The 15,211-nt window shown below is 40.8% G+C and overlaps 1 protein-coding gene across 3 annotated transcripts in view; it reads right to left on the reverse strand.

Moving 5' to 3' along the window:
• The window catches only part of MRPS9 (mitochondrial ribosomal protein S9), a 34,049-nt gene extending 21,975 nt beyond the window's left edge, over positions 1 to 12,074 (reverse strand). The window contains exons 1-3 of one of the 3 annotated variants that reach the window (XM_071430764.1): positions 11,952 to 12,055; positions 10,261 to 10,419; positions 4,953 to 5,132 (exon numbers count right to left, since the gene is read on the reverse strand). In XM_071430764.1, the coding sequence (XP_071286865.1) occupies positions 4,953 to 5,132; positions 10,261 to 10,290 (210 nt within the window). In that variant the 5' untranslated portion in view covers positions 10,291 to 10,419; positions 11,952 to 12,055. Of the gene's footprint in view, positions 1 to 4,952; positions 5,133 to 10,260; positions 10,420 to 11,951 lie in introns of all 3 variants that reach the window. The other 2 variants (XM_071430765.1, XM_071430763.1) reach the window with 2 other exon arrangements.
• Between the last annotated feature and the right edge of the window lie 3,137 nt (positions 12,075 to 15,211).

The following is a 15,211-nucleotide window of genomic DNA, read 5'->3' on the forward strand; positions in this document are numbered from 1 at the left end:
TCCTGACCGCTGATCGTTCTTCCCTTCCTACCACCTCCCTACAAGCCAAGAAGTTGTTTGCTCATTTTCTCACACGTCAGAGACTAACTCTGAATGAAATAAATTCAGCCAGGTCAGTCAGAATTACTTTTTCTTTTGCTTTTTATTTCCCAATGTCTTGACAAACTAAGAATTCAATACTTTAATTCAAATAGAGTTGACTGAGTCATATTGGGATAGAAGACTTCAACAGTTCAGTTCTTCAATTGATTTTGCCCATTTTTATTGAAGCTCAAACACAAAACATTCCACTAATTCCCATTGCTCAAAATATGTGCAAAGATAGTTATCTAAGTAACATCCAGTGAAAAAAGGTATTTTAGGGAAAAGGAAAGAGAAAAAAAAATTTGAAAAACCAAACACACACCACCTCTACCCTGGGGCTCCTTTGCTGCAGCACCCTTTTTGGCAGCAGGCTCAGAATCCAGCTCATTCCTTTTTAAATATACACAAAATTTTAATCATCAAAACACTGAAGTGAGAAGTGACACTTTATGCCATAACATTTTAATGAAACACCTGAGCAAAAGCTGTTTCAGCTTCTACTCCTCAACTTGATCATAAGAGAGCCACTTCCCTTCTTAAACTGTGCCTCTTGAATCACATCATTTAGTCACTGTACTTCATCACCTCTTAGACCGAGATGTTTTCTGGAACAGCTGTTTTCCTCCTAACCACACTAGCAGTATTCTTTAACAGTTTTCAGCATCCAAAATCCAGAATATCTGGTGTAAACCCAGGAATGAATGAAACAAAAATGGGACACAAAATGTTAACTCTGAAATATTTCTTTTTTATTTAACAGGATAGAAAAGGTTAAGAACAAAACAAACTACAACACCCCCCTGCCCTCAAAAAAAAGTGACACAACAAAGTTTATATTGCAAAACACACCTCTCTTCTAACAACTAGCTACTAAAATTTATTGAAGCCACCCCCACCACTGTTCATCTACAGCTAAATCCTAGCTTGAACAGAAAGAAGTTTCAAATCCAAAGTGACATACCATTTTAACTCCATCACTTGAAAAAAAAACCAAAACAAGCATAACAATCCACAGTGACTATATGAAAAACCCCACCTTTTTTTAATATTACATTATTTTTATACTATGTAATCACTTTCAAAATGAAAATTAATATCTTGTCATGAGCTTGCAGAGAAAAAAAAACCCAAAAAATCTGCTGAAACAGTCTTTATTTCTATCTTCATTTCATTTTTTCAAGATATGGAACAGTATTAGAAAGAGTAAAAAAAAATACAGCAGTCATCAGCTCAGATTTATGCAGAAGTAAAAAAAACACTGATGCAGAGTTTGCTTCCACTGGGAAAAAAAAAATTAAAAATATTTGAAAAAAGCATTCTAGCCTCAACTATTTAAATAAATCCAAAACCCATTATTTATTGTAAGGACAATGCTGGACAAGACACTCTTCTTGCAAACAACAGGCCGTTCAGAAACACATTTTGTTCTGAATAACATTTCTGACATTTCACATTTGCCAATATTCACTCATTTCTAATACTCCGTGTTGCTAAAATTTGAACATTATTTAGAAATGAGATGTGCCAAGTCACCTTTAAAAGCAACTGGATACAAGCAATTTTTCATGAAAGAAGCCTTATTTTTTTAAAAGAAACCTGATGAGGAATTAAGTCTTTCGACATTTAACATTTTCACAGTTAACTATCTTACTGGTATTTTTCCAACAGTATAAATGCTAGTAGAGGAAAACATATATTTTATGTTCACATTATTCCATCTGCTTGACAACAATCTATTAGGTCATAAGACAGACAACAAGCAAAAATGAATGCAGATCTTTAGCTTCTGAGTTTTACTAACTCTTACAGGGAAAGAGTATTCCTTTATGATGAGCTGGTATCTGAGAGAGCATTTAGTGACTGCATAAAAATGAATAATAAAAATACTGGCATATAAATAGGTCATGAAGCTTAAGACACTCTTCTTGTATTAATCTTACTTAGATTCCTGGGCTTTAAAGTGGAATATCACAGAACTGACAGTGGAAAACGGCTGTGGGCTGTTTACTACAACTCTAAGTTAGAAGTTAAATCACAAAATAAAAGGATTAGAGACTCAAACGGGGAAAAGCACTAGGTCAGGACTGCAATCTCTATTAATTAGGTATCCCAGCTGGGCAGTGGGTATGCAGCTGTTAACTTGATCAATGACTTACCTAAATGTCATCTCTACTGATTCGCTTATAAATTACCAGCAAGTGAGACTAATGTACAGGTGCTAATTTATTTAAACTGTTCTCTGCAGTTCTACATAGCTTTATAAACTGCATCTGGCACCTAATGTTAGCTGTCAGTTGTACTTAGACATGCCTGTCCTAACGACTCTGTTCATTAGAAATGAGCACAAATTATGAAATATTGTGAAAAATGATACATCAAATGGAATGGGCAAAGCAAATCAATTAGAAGAACTTCATAGCACATATTCACACATAGGAGAATAAAACATCCTAGCTTCAGAGTGAGGTCTATAATACCAATTAAAAAGCAATTGGTAGACTTGTGCAGAGTTATATATCAATTTGCTGGATTTTTTTTTCTCCTCCAGAAATACTGTTGTAATGCACAGCTTAACTTTTCATTCCTAAATAAAAGTATCAGTAAGAGGCAATTTTGCTTCCACAACATCCGAGGATTAGCAAGTAAGTCAACTTATTTTCCTTTTTTAAAACTTCACAAGGTTTAGCTTTTATTAAACTCTACCTAAAACTCCAGTGAAGGACAGAATCCCAGGATGTCTACTTTTGAAATACACTGCAAAGACTGATTAACAGCAGAAGACATGGAGGTATATAAGTACTCATCAGAAAGAATTACTGCTGTTCAAAATGTAAAGCTTGGTAATTCTCCTGCCAGTGCTTAAGGAGCTTTTATATTTTTATAACAGAAATTTAATTATGCATAGCAGACACTATTACACACTCTAATTACTTCCCAACACCTGATGGAATATGAAGAAATCAAACTACAGATACTTGGTATCACCAAACAAAACTACTCTTTTGGCCCCACTTCTCCATCATTTCAGAAGCAGTCTGCAAAATAGTCCCATACTTGTCACCTGCACTGCATTTGTAAAAGCTAATTTCCAGAATGAATCTGCTTTTACTAATGGTGGAGCTTAGTTAATGTTGTGCAAATGATCACAGTGCTATGGCTTTATAAAGAAGAAACCACTAGATAAATACGGTCATTTTGCATTTCTTGCTTTCTAGAAGCCTTCCCCCTAGACCCTGTCAAGGAAGGAAGGAAGGAAGCCAGACTACAGATTCATGCATTCTCCTCCCATTAACCTTTCAGGCAAACTGAACTATCAGCATCATCATTGTACTGTATTAACATGGGAGGTATTCTGACATAGTAAATTGGTGCATGTTTAGTTTACAAGAAAGTAACTCAAAAAAATAAATGTCATTAAAGGTAAGAAAAAACCACCTGAAAAATATATGGAAAGGAAATTTTATGGTTTGCAAAGAAATAAAATAGCCAATGTAAAGAAACAGCCTGGTATTACTGCTGACCTCAATGAATGCTTTTACTGTTGACCTTACCCCTTACACCTAGACTGGCAGGGTCTCTGCACTGGCACTTGTTTGTAGAAGGGCAGAGAGATCTCTACGTCCCTACACAGACACAGTATCAGTGCATAGCTTTGCACTCACAAAGCTTGATTTCCTATGGATTTGTGACCTGAACTCAAGCTGCCTTTATGGATTTTCTGATACCTGATAAAACTCAAGTCTCATTTCAGTCTTTTTCTCAACAGGCCATTACTCTGGATGGCTTTACATTGCTTCCTATTTTTAGAACTTAGTTTTGAAGCCTGTCAAACATGTCTGAAATGAGCCTGTATCACAACCTACATATTATTTCTTGCCATAAGCACACTGCCAAGACCTTTCAAATGGACACAGCCACGCAGACAGAATTTTGCCACTGAGAGAGGCAACAAACAAATCTTCTCTCCCTGAAAAAACTAAACCATGGACACCTCTTGCTTTGCACTTACACATCACTACCTCTGTCCTAAGGGCCCTGCTGGCCCACTGGGCTGCCTTGGCTACAGCAGTAGAGTTGCTGCTGTGCAAAGAAAACTTCAGCCACGAGACTTCACCTAGGAGCGAATGTCACTAAATGACATTTCTCCTTCCTACCTCTGATGTATGATAAAATAAGACAGATATGACAGAAGTGAAGGCCAGGTGAGACATAAAAACCAAAAGAAAAAAGAAAAAAAATGAAACATCCATGCAACAAAACATTTTTCTGAGTGAAAGGGAGCTTATCTCTACATGAGCCTAAATGACAGAGAGAAAGAGGAGGCCACCCATCTGCCAGTCATGAGAAGGAATGACAATAAAACAGTATGTTTGTAGATACTGATATGAGCTTAAATTCACTTCTATATTAAAATCCTCAAGCTAAACTAGTGCATTGGTTATAAAATATCCTATAAAATTTAATATACGTTACCAACAACCACTGTATCATGCAAGAAAACCCTAAATATACACAGCAGGTCAAATTGTGAGTAAACGTTTTGAAATGCTACATAAACCTTTACAGTGCCTCTTATAACCTGAGATCAAAGGGATTATCCATTAGCACTTTCCAAAAGAACCTACTGTGCTTTAACAAGATATGGTATACAGGTCTATACAGGGATGTGTGACCTCACATGGTAGCAGAAGTAGAATGTCTATTCACAGTCACAGTTGCAATGTTTGCAATGTATAGCAGCATTCCTGCTTATTCTGACAGTTTGATTAAAATTCACAGAGAGCTGAGGGGCTCATGCTGAAGTAAAGTGCTTTCAATATCTGAAACTCTACAGTAAATTACTTCTCCAACAGAGCAACTGTACTTACATCAATATCCTCTTGGGTAAAAGTTTCTGGATCTTCTCCCATCATGTTGGCTAAATGTCTCTTTCCTAGGTTGAACTCTTCAATCTGTTTTTTAATAAATGCCTCTGTGTACTTTTCAGGTCCTGAGGCTCCTACATTTCTCTTCTGCACTGCTGTAGTGGTACAGATCAGCCTTAATGTCTAACAGGAAAAAAAAAAAAAAAGTGAGAGATTTATTTTACATTTCTGGCATAGTGAGCACTAAATAAAATGAATGCATAAATACTATAGCAAGTTATTCATACCTATTACAAGATTCAGCACATCACAGGAATAAGTTGGAAAAGCATTATTACTCATTAAACCATTTTCTTCCAATGGTTTAATGTCCATGAACAGATAAACACATTCTAAAACCTTCACATTTTCAACATTACCATTAATTTAGAAGATTTTTTTGATGGAAAGAAACATAATATATCCTAAGTCAGGAACATCCAGCAAAAGCAAAGAACAGCACTGATCAACAGATCCCATCACAAAAGAAAACAAAAACTACCAGCAAATAATCAGGTTTTGCCTTCACCTAAAGGCAGCCCACAACAAAGTATGATAAGAATATGTGGGGCAGCTGCCTAGTGGCTTTTCAGAAGCCACTGATCAAAAACTGATAAAAGCTTTGGAAAGGCCAAGGCATGCTCCTTCCTTGTTTGTGGTGCCAGAATGGTTCTTAAGCTACTTCACTGTCTCAAATAGACCTAATAGAAAACTAGTAGGGCAGTCCAGCAGCCAATACTACCGAGCACTGTACCAGCTCAAGTCATAACCCAAAGGGCAGCTACCTTCTCAAGCACACAGGTTTGGTCTCACTTCTATCAAGACAATCAGCTGTTAAGATGACTAATTTCATTGATGCTCTCTGCCAGACAAACAGGAGCTTCACTGACAGAGCTGTAATGTCTCAATTCTGGCCTAGAGTCAATATTATGCACTATTTTGGCTCTTCAACATTAGTATTAAAGTTCTCTGCAGCTTAACTATTCTACAAACTGAATGAGAACTGATTATTTGTGTGGTCTTCTGTGGGTGGGAGGAGGGAGGGAATCACAAGAAAGAACGCAATGTGAGACAGAAAAGCAAAGACAGAAAAAGAATCACTTCTGGTTCAGAAAAATGCCAAGTTTTGTTCATCACACAGTACCCTGAAAGACTTCACCCCCATCCCTCCAACATGCCACGGCTAGGCTTTGTGAGGAGACAGTGCAGCCTCACAAGGCAGAGAGCACCCATGGCACAGTTCAGCCCTGCCAGCATTCTTTGCTCCACTCCCTTTACTCTCCCTGTGCCAGCTCTGGCACAGGACTCCTCTGCAAGCCAGCTCAGCTGCCTACATGGGGCAGAACACTAACTTCTGCTTCATCCCGACAAGCAGGCAATTCTCAGCCAAGCTGGTAAGTCTGAGCAGTTCAGAGCTCACTTTTCAGAGAACTGCCAAAGCTGCAACAAGGAGGTGGCTGAAACACTGAACTGGGAGAAAGAAAGCAGAGGGGGAGTCCTTTCTTTACCTTCATTTCCTTCAGCAAATTATTAAATTGCCCCTGATGTTCTGGGAGCTGCAGCCTCAGTCTACCTTTAGCAAAACATTAAAAACCAAACACATGCAGCAATGTGAAGTAGTTAGGGTTCTGATTACAAGGAACAGAACAAAGGTAGTATTCAGAAATATTCAATGTTCTCTAAGTCATGAGAATTGTCTTCTTCAGAGCACAATTTAGACATGCTGAGAATTTTGATGGAATTCACCCTTCTGAGCTCAGCTAATATAAATAAAACACTTGCTACCCTCCTGTAACTAACACAAATACAACAGTAATCTCAAAACCCAGTTATAACCACAATATAAACGCATGTCTCATCAAAACAAGATTATATAAATGTATTTGCAAGGCAAATGGAAAAGCAGATCAAATTTGTATTTTCTGTTAGCAACGTCAGTTAGCTTACAAGAACTTCTCCTGTGACAAGAAGCTTTTGGTGTTCTCCATTACATGGTCATTTCCTACATTAAGAGGAAATGAAACACAGCTTTTCTTTCTACTTTCACAGAGCCCAGTTGGTATTTGGGACACCTGGCAGTCCAGGATGGACTGATCCAACTCATCTAATTTGCTGCACATATGTAAAGCCGTTCATGACAATTTACCCATCCATGCCTGCGTCAGTGTTCCATATACAAAACATAACAACTCACCTTGAAATTTCAATTTGAAATGAAGACTACAACATGCTGCCTTTAAACCTGTATATAGCCCATGCCTGGGCTGCAAGATAGGTCCCATGAATTCAATCAGGTTTGATATAGAAGGTAAAGTAATCTTTGAATAAGATCACACAAGTCAGAAAGGACTGACCCTCTATTCTTTCACCTGACAAAGATTTGCCCCTCAGGATATGAAATTCAGGAAAGTAACATATACCTCTGCTAGGAAAGATTTTAAAACAGGTCTAAGGTAGAATTTGGAGCTGAAGAGCCTGTTGCTGCTTCATTTTCTCCACAGCTTATATATATTGCATGTAGCACTAATCCTGGTTTGTCTCTTCCTTTTTCTTTTCTCTTAAATACTCATGTTTCCTGTGAGGAAGCATTGACATAATGAAAAGAATGAACGGATAATGAAATAATGACAGAATGAAAAGAAACATAATCAAAATTTTAAATGTACACATTTTCCACAGGCAAAGTTCTGGTGATTTCCTTATAAAGCAGTGAGGAAAGCAAAGGTATCTCCACATATTCCCTATCCTTCTCTCCTAGTCATTCCTCAGGAAAGAATTCAATTCATCTTCTAACTTGTCTTAATAGTAACTAATTATTTGTAATTCTTGTTAATGAACATATGATTCCTTATTACTTGGCCCAAAATAGCTTTCTCTCTGGTATGCTTTAAACAGAATACTTTAAAAAAAGATTGCTTTCATCTTATTCCTGTCAATTTCTATTGTAATTTTCTCATTTTTGTCGTTCTTCCCTCAAGCTATTCATATTCTTCCCTGGTTTCAATTCGTCACTAATCAAAAGTCCCTGGACACACAAACTGTTCATAATTAGAAAACAGCCTCTTATGTAAATTAATATCTATTGTATTGGGTACCTCTTCTGGGATAAGAGCACTATTTCATGGGTGGCACAGGCAGAAACTGCAAAGCACAGCTAAATGCTTCTGGCATTTCAGTCAAACAAGAAAGCATGCTCCTCTACTTTGTAGAAGAAACCACAGAGGTTTGCATTCACTTCTCACACATTTCACAAAGCATTACTGAAGACAGTAGCCTCACCATTTTAAAAATAATGCTTATTAACAATGGTCATGAAATAATATGCTCTTCCACTAGAACATGGGAGAAGGGAAAGCCTTTACTTCTGGACACAACTTATTGTGATTAACCCTTCCTTTCCAACTACTTTCTGAGCAACCTAGAATTAAAACTGTTTGGCAAATCCTGATTTTACAGGAGACCATAAACTTAGAGAAAATCAGCCTATGTTAAATTTGCCTTCGAAAAAAAAAATAGCATTTTCAGAGAACTTCAACTTCTCTGGCCTATTTTCTTCCAAGAAAAGAAGTAACTAGGACTGTCTTTTTACTCATCCAGTTCATTTTGCTTCACTGGAGTTACACAGATATAAACCAAACCAACAAACAGAGAAATCAAGTTTCCTGTACTTGTGGAATGGGAAGAAAGGTGGACTGGAGTCAAGAGATTTAAATTCAAGCCCAAAGGTTGTTCGTTTTACAACAAGACACAGGTACAGAGACAGAAGATGACACCAAATGACATGGCACATAGACTGTTGCACCATTTCCATGATTTTTCCATGCTCTAAACTGCAGACTTCAACCACCTCCTTTTCAAAAACCATGCAGTGCACAAACAAATTTGTACCAAGAAGTTATCTCTGGAGTAGGACTTCACTAAGAGATGTGGAACTGGAGCCCTATAACCACATCAGTATGCAGGACAAAAGCTGCCCAGTGTCCAATACTCCATCTACAGGCACAGCTGCTGCTACTGAACCCAGTAGACATGCAAGACAGTCCTCTGTTAACTTGTTGCAAAAGAAAAAACATTTTTTACATAGCAATTATACAGAATATAAATGCTCAGAGCCATCCCAATTTCTAAATAATTGCTTTTTCCTCAGTAAGTGAGTTTTGGATTTCTAGAGCACTGTTTTGCAAAAATGTGTTTTAATTGATTTTTTTAAAACAACATTGGTATAATCTTATATTTTAGTTGGCCTACAAACTAATTATGTGAACCAGTATCAGATTGATGTCTCAGAAGCATTATGCAAAATACACTGGAAAGCATCACAAGATGTCAGCAAATACGCATAAGTGATTTGCTGGGTTTTTTTAATACCTGATTTCACAAAGTATTTTATCAGAAGAAGCTTTTTTTTCAAAATTAAGTCCCTTGGCAGGTAACCACAGAACCGCATCTCACCTGCTCAGAAAAGCTCAGAATGCTTTCTGTGCATGTTTAACCAAATCTACATATTAAGTTTTGCTGTACAGTGGGCAAGTAAAAAATAGCTCTAAATGCATCAATGCATGGCAAAACTCAGATGTGTATATCAGGGAACAGAATTCAGATCTAAGTTGTTTTTAGGCTCAAATTTTCAGGTACTAAGAGGCTTTCCAGTTGTATCCTAGTTAACAACTGCAAAAAAGGCTTCTCTTACATTTCAAGGTTGTAGTTCTGAAAGTCTGTCACCAAGGTACCATAATCTCTGTCTGATATTGGTACATTTAACATCTACAGTGATTTAGATAAAGTACTCAACCCAATCAAATTAAAGAGGAACTCCGAACTCTTCTGCTGAGAATAGCTATTCAATCACATCAGAGTGAATGATAGATAGTAACTAAGCTAGATCCTTTTTTCTTTATTAGTAGCACTACATCTCTGCCATTTTCTTATTGGAAGAATAGGAGACTACACCTGTTGCACAAGGGAACTGGAATTACAAAGTTCCTCTTCCATTTTGCTTCTCAATGCAAGAAACTTTAAAGTTAAGAAATTAAATATTTTCACCCACTAAGACAGACAAGAAGTAATGAATGAAACAACTGCAAGGTATTTTTAGGACAAGCATCATAAAAAAATTCCAAATAGTCAGGACAGGTAAGTGTTTAACGTAAGAAATCATTATAGCAGGTCAGAACATGGATACATCAACTTCTACCCTGTTGTCAAACACAGCCTGTATGAGAGGCACACGGACAGGACAAACAGGTAGTGATAATTTTCCCAGGGCACTTGCCTGGTTTCCAGCAATCTGTAGTTCAGGCATGCCACTATCTTCTTTTTTAATGGTGCTCAGTGAAATGGTCTTCCAAGTTTCTCAACTTGCTTTCTGTATTCACATAAATGCTTGCCATCCTGAACATTTTCACCAAACAGTTCCACAAGTTAACTACACCTAATAGACAGAAGAGTCCCTAAGGTTTCTGGGCTCTGTCTCCCATTAGTTCTCCTCATATCCTTTGGTTCACAGACAGCTAGACAATTTATGTATAGCCACAGGCTTAGGTACTGATCCCTCTCTGGGGGTGAGAGGAATAGATAAATGATCCCTCAAGGCCCCTTGCAGTCCTGCCTTCCTCTGTGACTCCTCCTTTGAGAACATTCTCCCATTTACAATACAAATCTTAAAACTTAAGGATGTGCCTCGCCAGGAAAACCGAGTTACTGTCATAATCATACTTTTGACACAAGGCAACCAAAGCAACACGAACTATTCCAACTGAGAATGAAATCAAGTACTAGAATATTTTCAGCTTTATTCTTTGTCATTCCTTGCACACCTTAAGAGCATGTATTCCTGACTGCTGCATAAAGAACTACCTACATGGGCACTAGGTCTTTATCCCTAATGAGTCAAGTTAATCTAGATGTAACCAATATAAATAGCTCAAATTGCTCCTTCTGGTGTTACATTTCATTTTCTTACTGCGTCTTCTGTTGCCCCATGGCTTGGTTTAGTTCAGTCACCAACAGTTCTTCAGCCCATATTATCCTAAATTACTTTGTAACTTGAAAGCATTACCAGCAGGCCTTTTTATCCACTTGCTGCTCACTGATTAAATATATATACAGGTGTATCAAATACCACTGCACAAACAATACTGACAGCAGCTAAGCTTTTTAATTAAATGGCAATCAGCTGAACATCCCTACCCCTCAAAACAAAATGAGTCTATTTAATCATAAGTTACCTTACTTGTGGAGCACATTTCTCTCTCCACTGCAGGTATTCAGAGACTTGGTCCTTGTGCAACACAAGGTCCCTTGTCTAGAGGGATATGCCCCTGCCTATGGCAGGGGGTTCGGAACTAGGTGGTCTTTAAGATCCTTTCCAACCCTAATCTTTCTCTAATTCTGTGCCTCATGATCTATTCACCTGCTGATCAAACGCAATTGACAGAATCCCAGCATTGTCAGGGTTGGAACAGCCCTCTGGGATTATCCAGCCCAACCCTCCTGCCAAGGCAAGGTCACCTGGAGCAGGTAGCACAGGAATGCTTCCAGGTGGCTTTGGAAGGTCCCGGGGAGGGAGACTCCAGTCCTTGCCAACATCAATGTAAAGAAGTTCTTCATGTTGAGGTGGAACTTCTTGTGTTTTAATTTATCGTTCAAAATTATCAACCTAAAAACTGTCATCTTTTGCGCTGGCTTTGCTCTATATACCGCTCTGTTAATTCTAGGCTTAAGCAAGCTTCTTCTGCTCCACATCAAGGGAAGCAAACACAGCTCACGGAACAGACAACCTGAACGCGGCGCCAGCCCTCGACACTGCCCACCCACGTAGAGCTGCCTCAGCCCCGCCGGCCCAGGAGCAGGAGCAGCAGCACAGCGGGGCCTCCCAGGCAATATCGCCCCGTGAGGCCGTTCCCGGCGGGGCCATTCCCCTTGGGGCCATTTCCCGGCCCTCACCGCCCGCCCGGCTCTCACCTGCGCGCGCGACCCCGCACCCCAGCGGCGGCACAGCCACAGCACGCGCCCCACGGCCGCCGCCATGACCGCGGCGCTCCGCCCTCCCATGGACGGGCGGGGGCGGGGCCGGGCCGCGCCTGCGCGCTGCCGCACCGGCTGAGCGTATGGCCGCGGTTCGGAGCTGGCGCCGCTTCGGCGTTCCTGAAATCCAGCTCTGTCGGCAGAGAGCAGGGCTTATACCCGGAGTGACATTCACAGTGGCCACCAGCTCAGCAGGAACCCCCGGCGCGGCCTCCTCTCTTGGAGGGACAGCGCTGAAAGCAGGACTCCTGTTTGAGTACGCAGCGCTGGGACTTGCCTGAGTGTCTGGGCAACCGCACTGCTCTGGAGATTTGTAACAAAAACCAGATTTCACCTTCGCACTGAACTGGTCTGTTTGGGTTTTTCCCATGGGGAAAAAAAAATGAATGAATCGCAGGATCAAGTAAGTTGGAAAAGACCTCTGAGGTCGTCGGGTCCAACCAGCAACCAAGCAGTCACCGCCGTGCCAGCTGGCCCGTGGCACTCGGTGCCGCGTCCGGCCCTTCCTTAAACACCTCCAGGAACGGCGACCCCCACACCACAGCGGACTGCCCATTCCAATGTCTAATCACCTTTTCTGGGAAGAAGTTCTTCCTAATGTCCAACCTAAACCTCCCCTAGTGGTTTAAGCTTAAGTTCATGTCCTCTTGTCCTGCCGCGGGTTGCCTGAGAGAAGAGGCTGATCCCCAGCTGGCTGCAGCCTCCTTTCAGGCGCTTGTAGAGAGTGAGAGGGTCCCCCTGAGCAGCCTCTCCTCCAGGACAAACAGCCCCAGCCCCCTCAGGTGCCTCTCATAGGATTTGTGCCCCAGACTTTTCACCAGCTGAGTTGCCATTCTCCGGATGACATATTTTAGAGACACAGAGGTCATCTCTTGCTGAGGGGGAGGCTGGTGTCAATCCTGTCATCTCCCAAGGTGATGACAGTGTCTCTGGATGCTGAACCTTGGAGCCTGAGAATGTTCCTGGTTTCCTGAGTAACATAGGATATACCCTTATAGGTGATTGGATTTTGTCAGTAGTTTTTTCTACCATGGGAGAAGTGGAAATGAATTAAAAACTGAATTTAAGAAGCTTTTCTTTAGGACTTAGAGGGACCTTCTTTTTAAGAGGAGTAACTATTTTAGAGGAAATTCTGGAAATGAATCTCTGCTTTTCCAGGTTTATTTTTCTGTCAAGTTTTTAATGGGTAGCCCTTGCTTCCCCCCATGCAGATGAAAGTATGATTTCCTCTCTGGGTTATAAAAGAGATTGTAAGAAAACTGGCCATGGGCAAAGAAAGTCATCCATGCAGGGAGGTCAAGGAGGAACTGCCTGGAAAGGTGCATTCATTCTTGCCCTTGCCAGCTGTGAAAGTGCAAACACCAGCAGTTTTACTGACATGGATACGTGCAAATGATTGCCATGAACACTGCACTGAAGGAGAGCAGTGAAGTGTCTCTCCTGTGCACACCTGGCCAAGCGCTGGGAACTGCAGTCACGCTCTCAGTCACAGGGTGTTTTGGGATGTCATTTAGCTGCTAGCTGTTTCTCAGAAGAGAAAAAGGGGGTTGGTTCAGGGTCACAGTCCCACTGACCCACCTTCTGGAGCAGCCAGCAGAGCTGAAGGGGTGGAGAATGCCAGCGATGAGTATGGCCTCTTTGCGGCCTATGGTGAATCCCATCTGCCATCTGTCGCCCCGCAGCTTGGCTTTGTTCAGCAGCAGAGGAGCTCTTCAGTCCTCACTGTGCTCAGCAATTGTTACTTCTCACCCCTGTCAGCTCTACAGAAACAAAGCGCCCGCTGGAGTGAATGGGTTTTATTCCCCACATATAATTAATCACCAATTAAGCTTGAGGAGCAGGCCACCTATAAAATATCGCCCACTTATTCTTGGTAACTAGTTGATCTAAATACAGCTTCCGTGATTTCCTACATTTTTCTACTCCTAGGCTCACTGTGAAAAAATCCTAAATGCATTTGCAATCTGGAGCATGATTTTCAAAGGCATGGAGTTTGTACAACCCATGGCTTCAGCTGGAGGTTACAGAACTGCTCATGCATATTGCTGAATAGAGACTGTGGTGTATGTGAAGTCCAGCTATTAAGGGCTGTGTTGTGTTTCTCTTGGATCATTAGAGCTGTCAGCCCTTAGAAACTGATAGCTGCCCCTTCAAGGTGGAAGATTTTTGCACAAATTTCAGGTGTATTTCCCAACCATCCTGCTTCTACCAAAGAGTTTGCCTGCCCCTAGGAGACACTTGTACGCTGGACACTGAGTGACCATTTTCTAGACTAATCAGGAGTGCATGTAGCTATTACTTTGGATGTTTTGAAATGGAAATATACTTCTGTGGTAGGCATGGCTAGCATGTTCCAAAAATATTCCCTCTAGTGGAAAGATTCTGCTTCTGCTTGGGTGGCAGGGGTCTGGGTTTGCCAGTTCAAAATCAATTTTTAGCACAAATGAATGTAGGATAAAAATGAGCAGAGGTTATTTACATGCTCAACCACCTGCACCCCATCCCTCTGTCAAAATTTGTTAAGACAGGGGTGGAGGGAAATGCAAGAAAACCATGTTTAATCTACTTATCCCAAGATTAACTCCAAAGGGCTTCTCTTTCTGTCTCTGTGTTTAGTTGACAGACTGTAGATGCTTACCTAATCCATGCAAACTACCCCAATGCTTCACTAAGCTCTCTGAGGAACTTTAGTCACTTGTGTGGCAGGGATGTCCTTCTTGAGCCCAGCTGGGCAATGTTCTGCTCTGGGGACCTGCTTCAATTGTGAGCCTGATTACCCATGTCCTTGTGTCACCTGCTATTCATGCTCTGCGCAATCACAGAAGTGGGGACTGTTGCCTGCAGCACATTACCTGCTTTTGTTTTTAGACTTGGATAATGAGGGGTAAGTGTATCATTTGGGACTATTTAAAGCTTTGGAGTGCTGTCTTTGATGGCCTGACATAAAGAAGAGGGTGCCTCTGTGTGGGACTTGAGGTTTCTGAAGTGAAAAATTACTGAAAGCAGAATAAGGAAACCAGGCTGAGCCTGTCACATGCATGGGTCGGGCACAGTCGGAGGGGCACATCTGTAGTATATGCAAATTCTTAAGCACAAACCTAGGGCTAGCTCCAGTCCAAAGCTGCTGATTGCTTATGATGCCAACCTACATGCAGACAACCCTGAAGTGAGATTTGGGGTGTTCTTTTGTAATCAGA

The sequence above is a fragment of the Agelaius tricolor genome, unplaced genomic scaffold, assembly GCF_023055355.1.
Source record: "Agelaius tricolor isolate 1412-34295 unplaced genomic scaffold, bAgeTri1.0.p SCAF_7, whole genome shotgun sequence".
NCBI lineage: Eukaryota > Metazoa > Chordata > Aves > Passeriformes > Icteridae > Agelaius > Agelaius tricolor.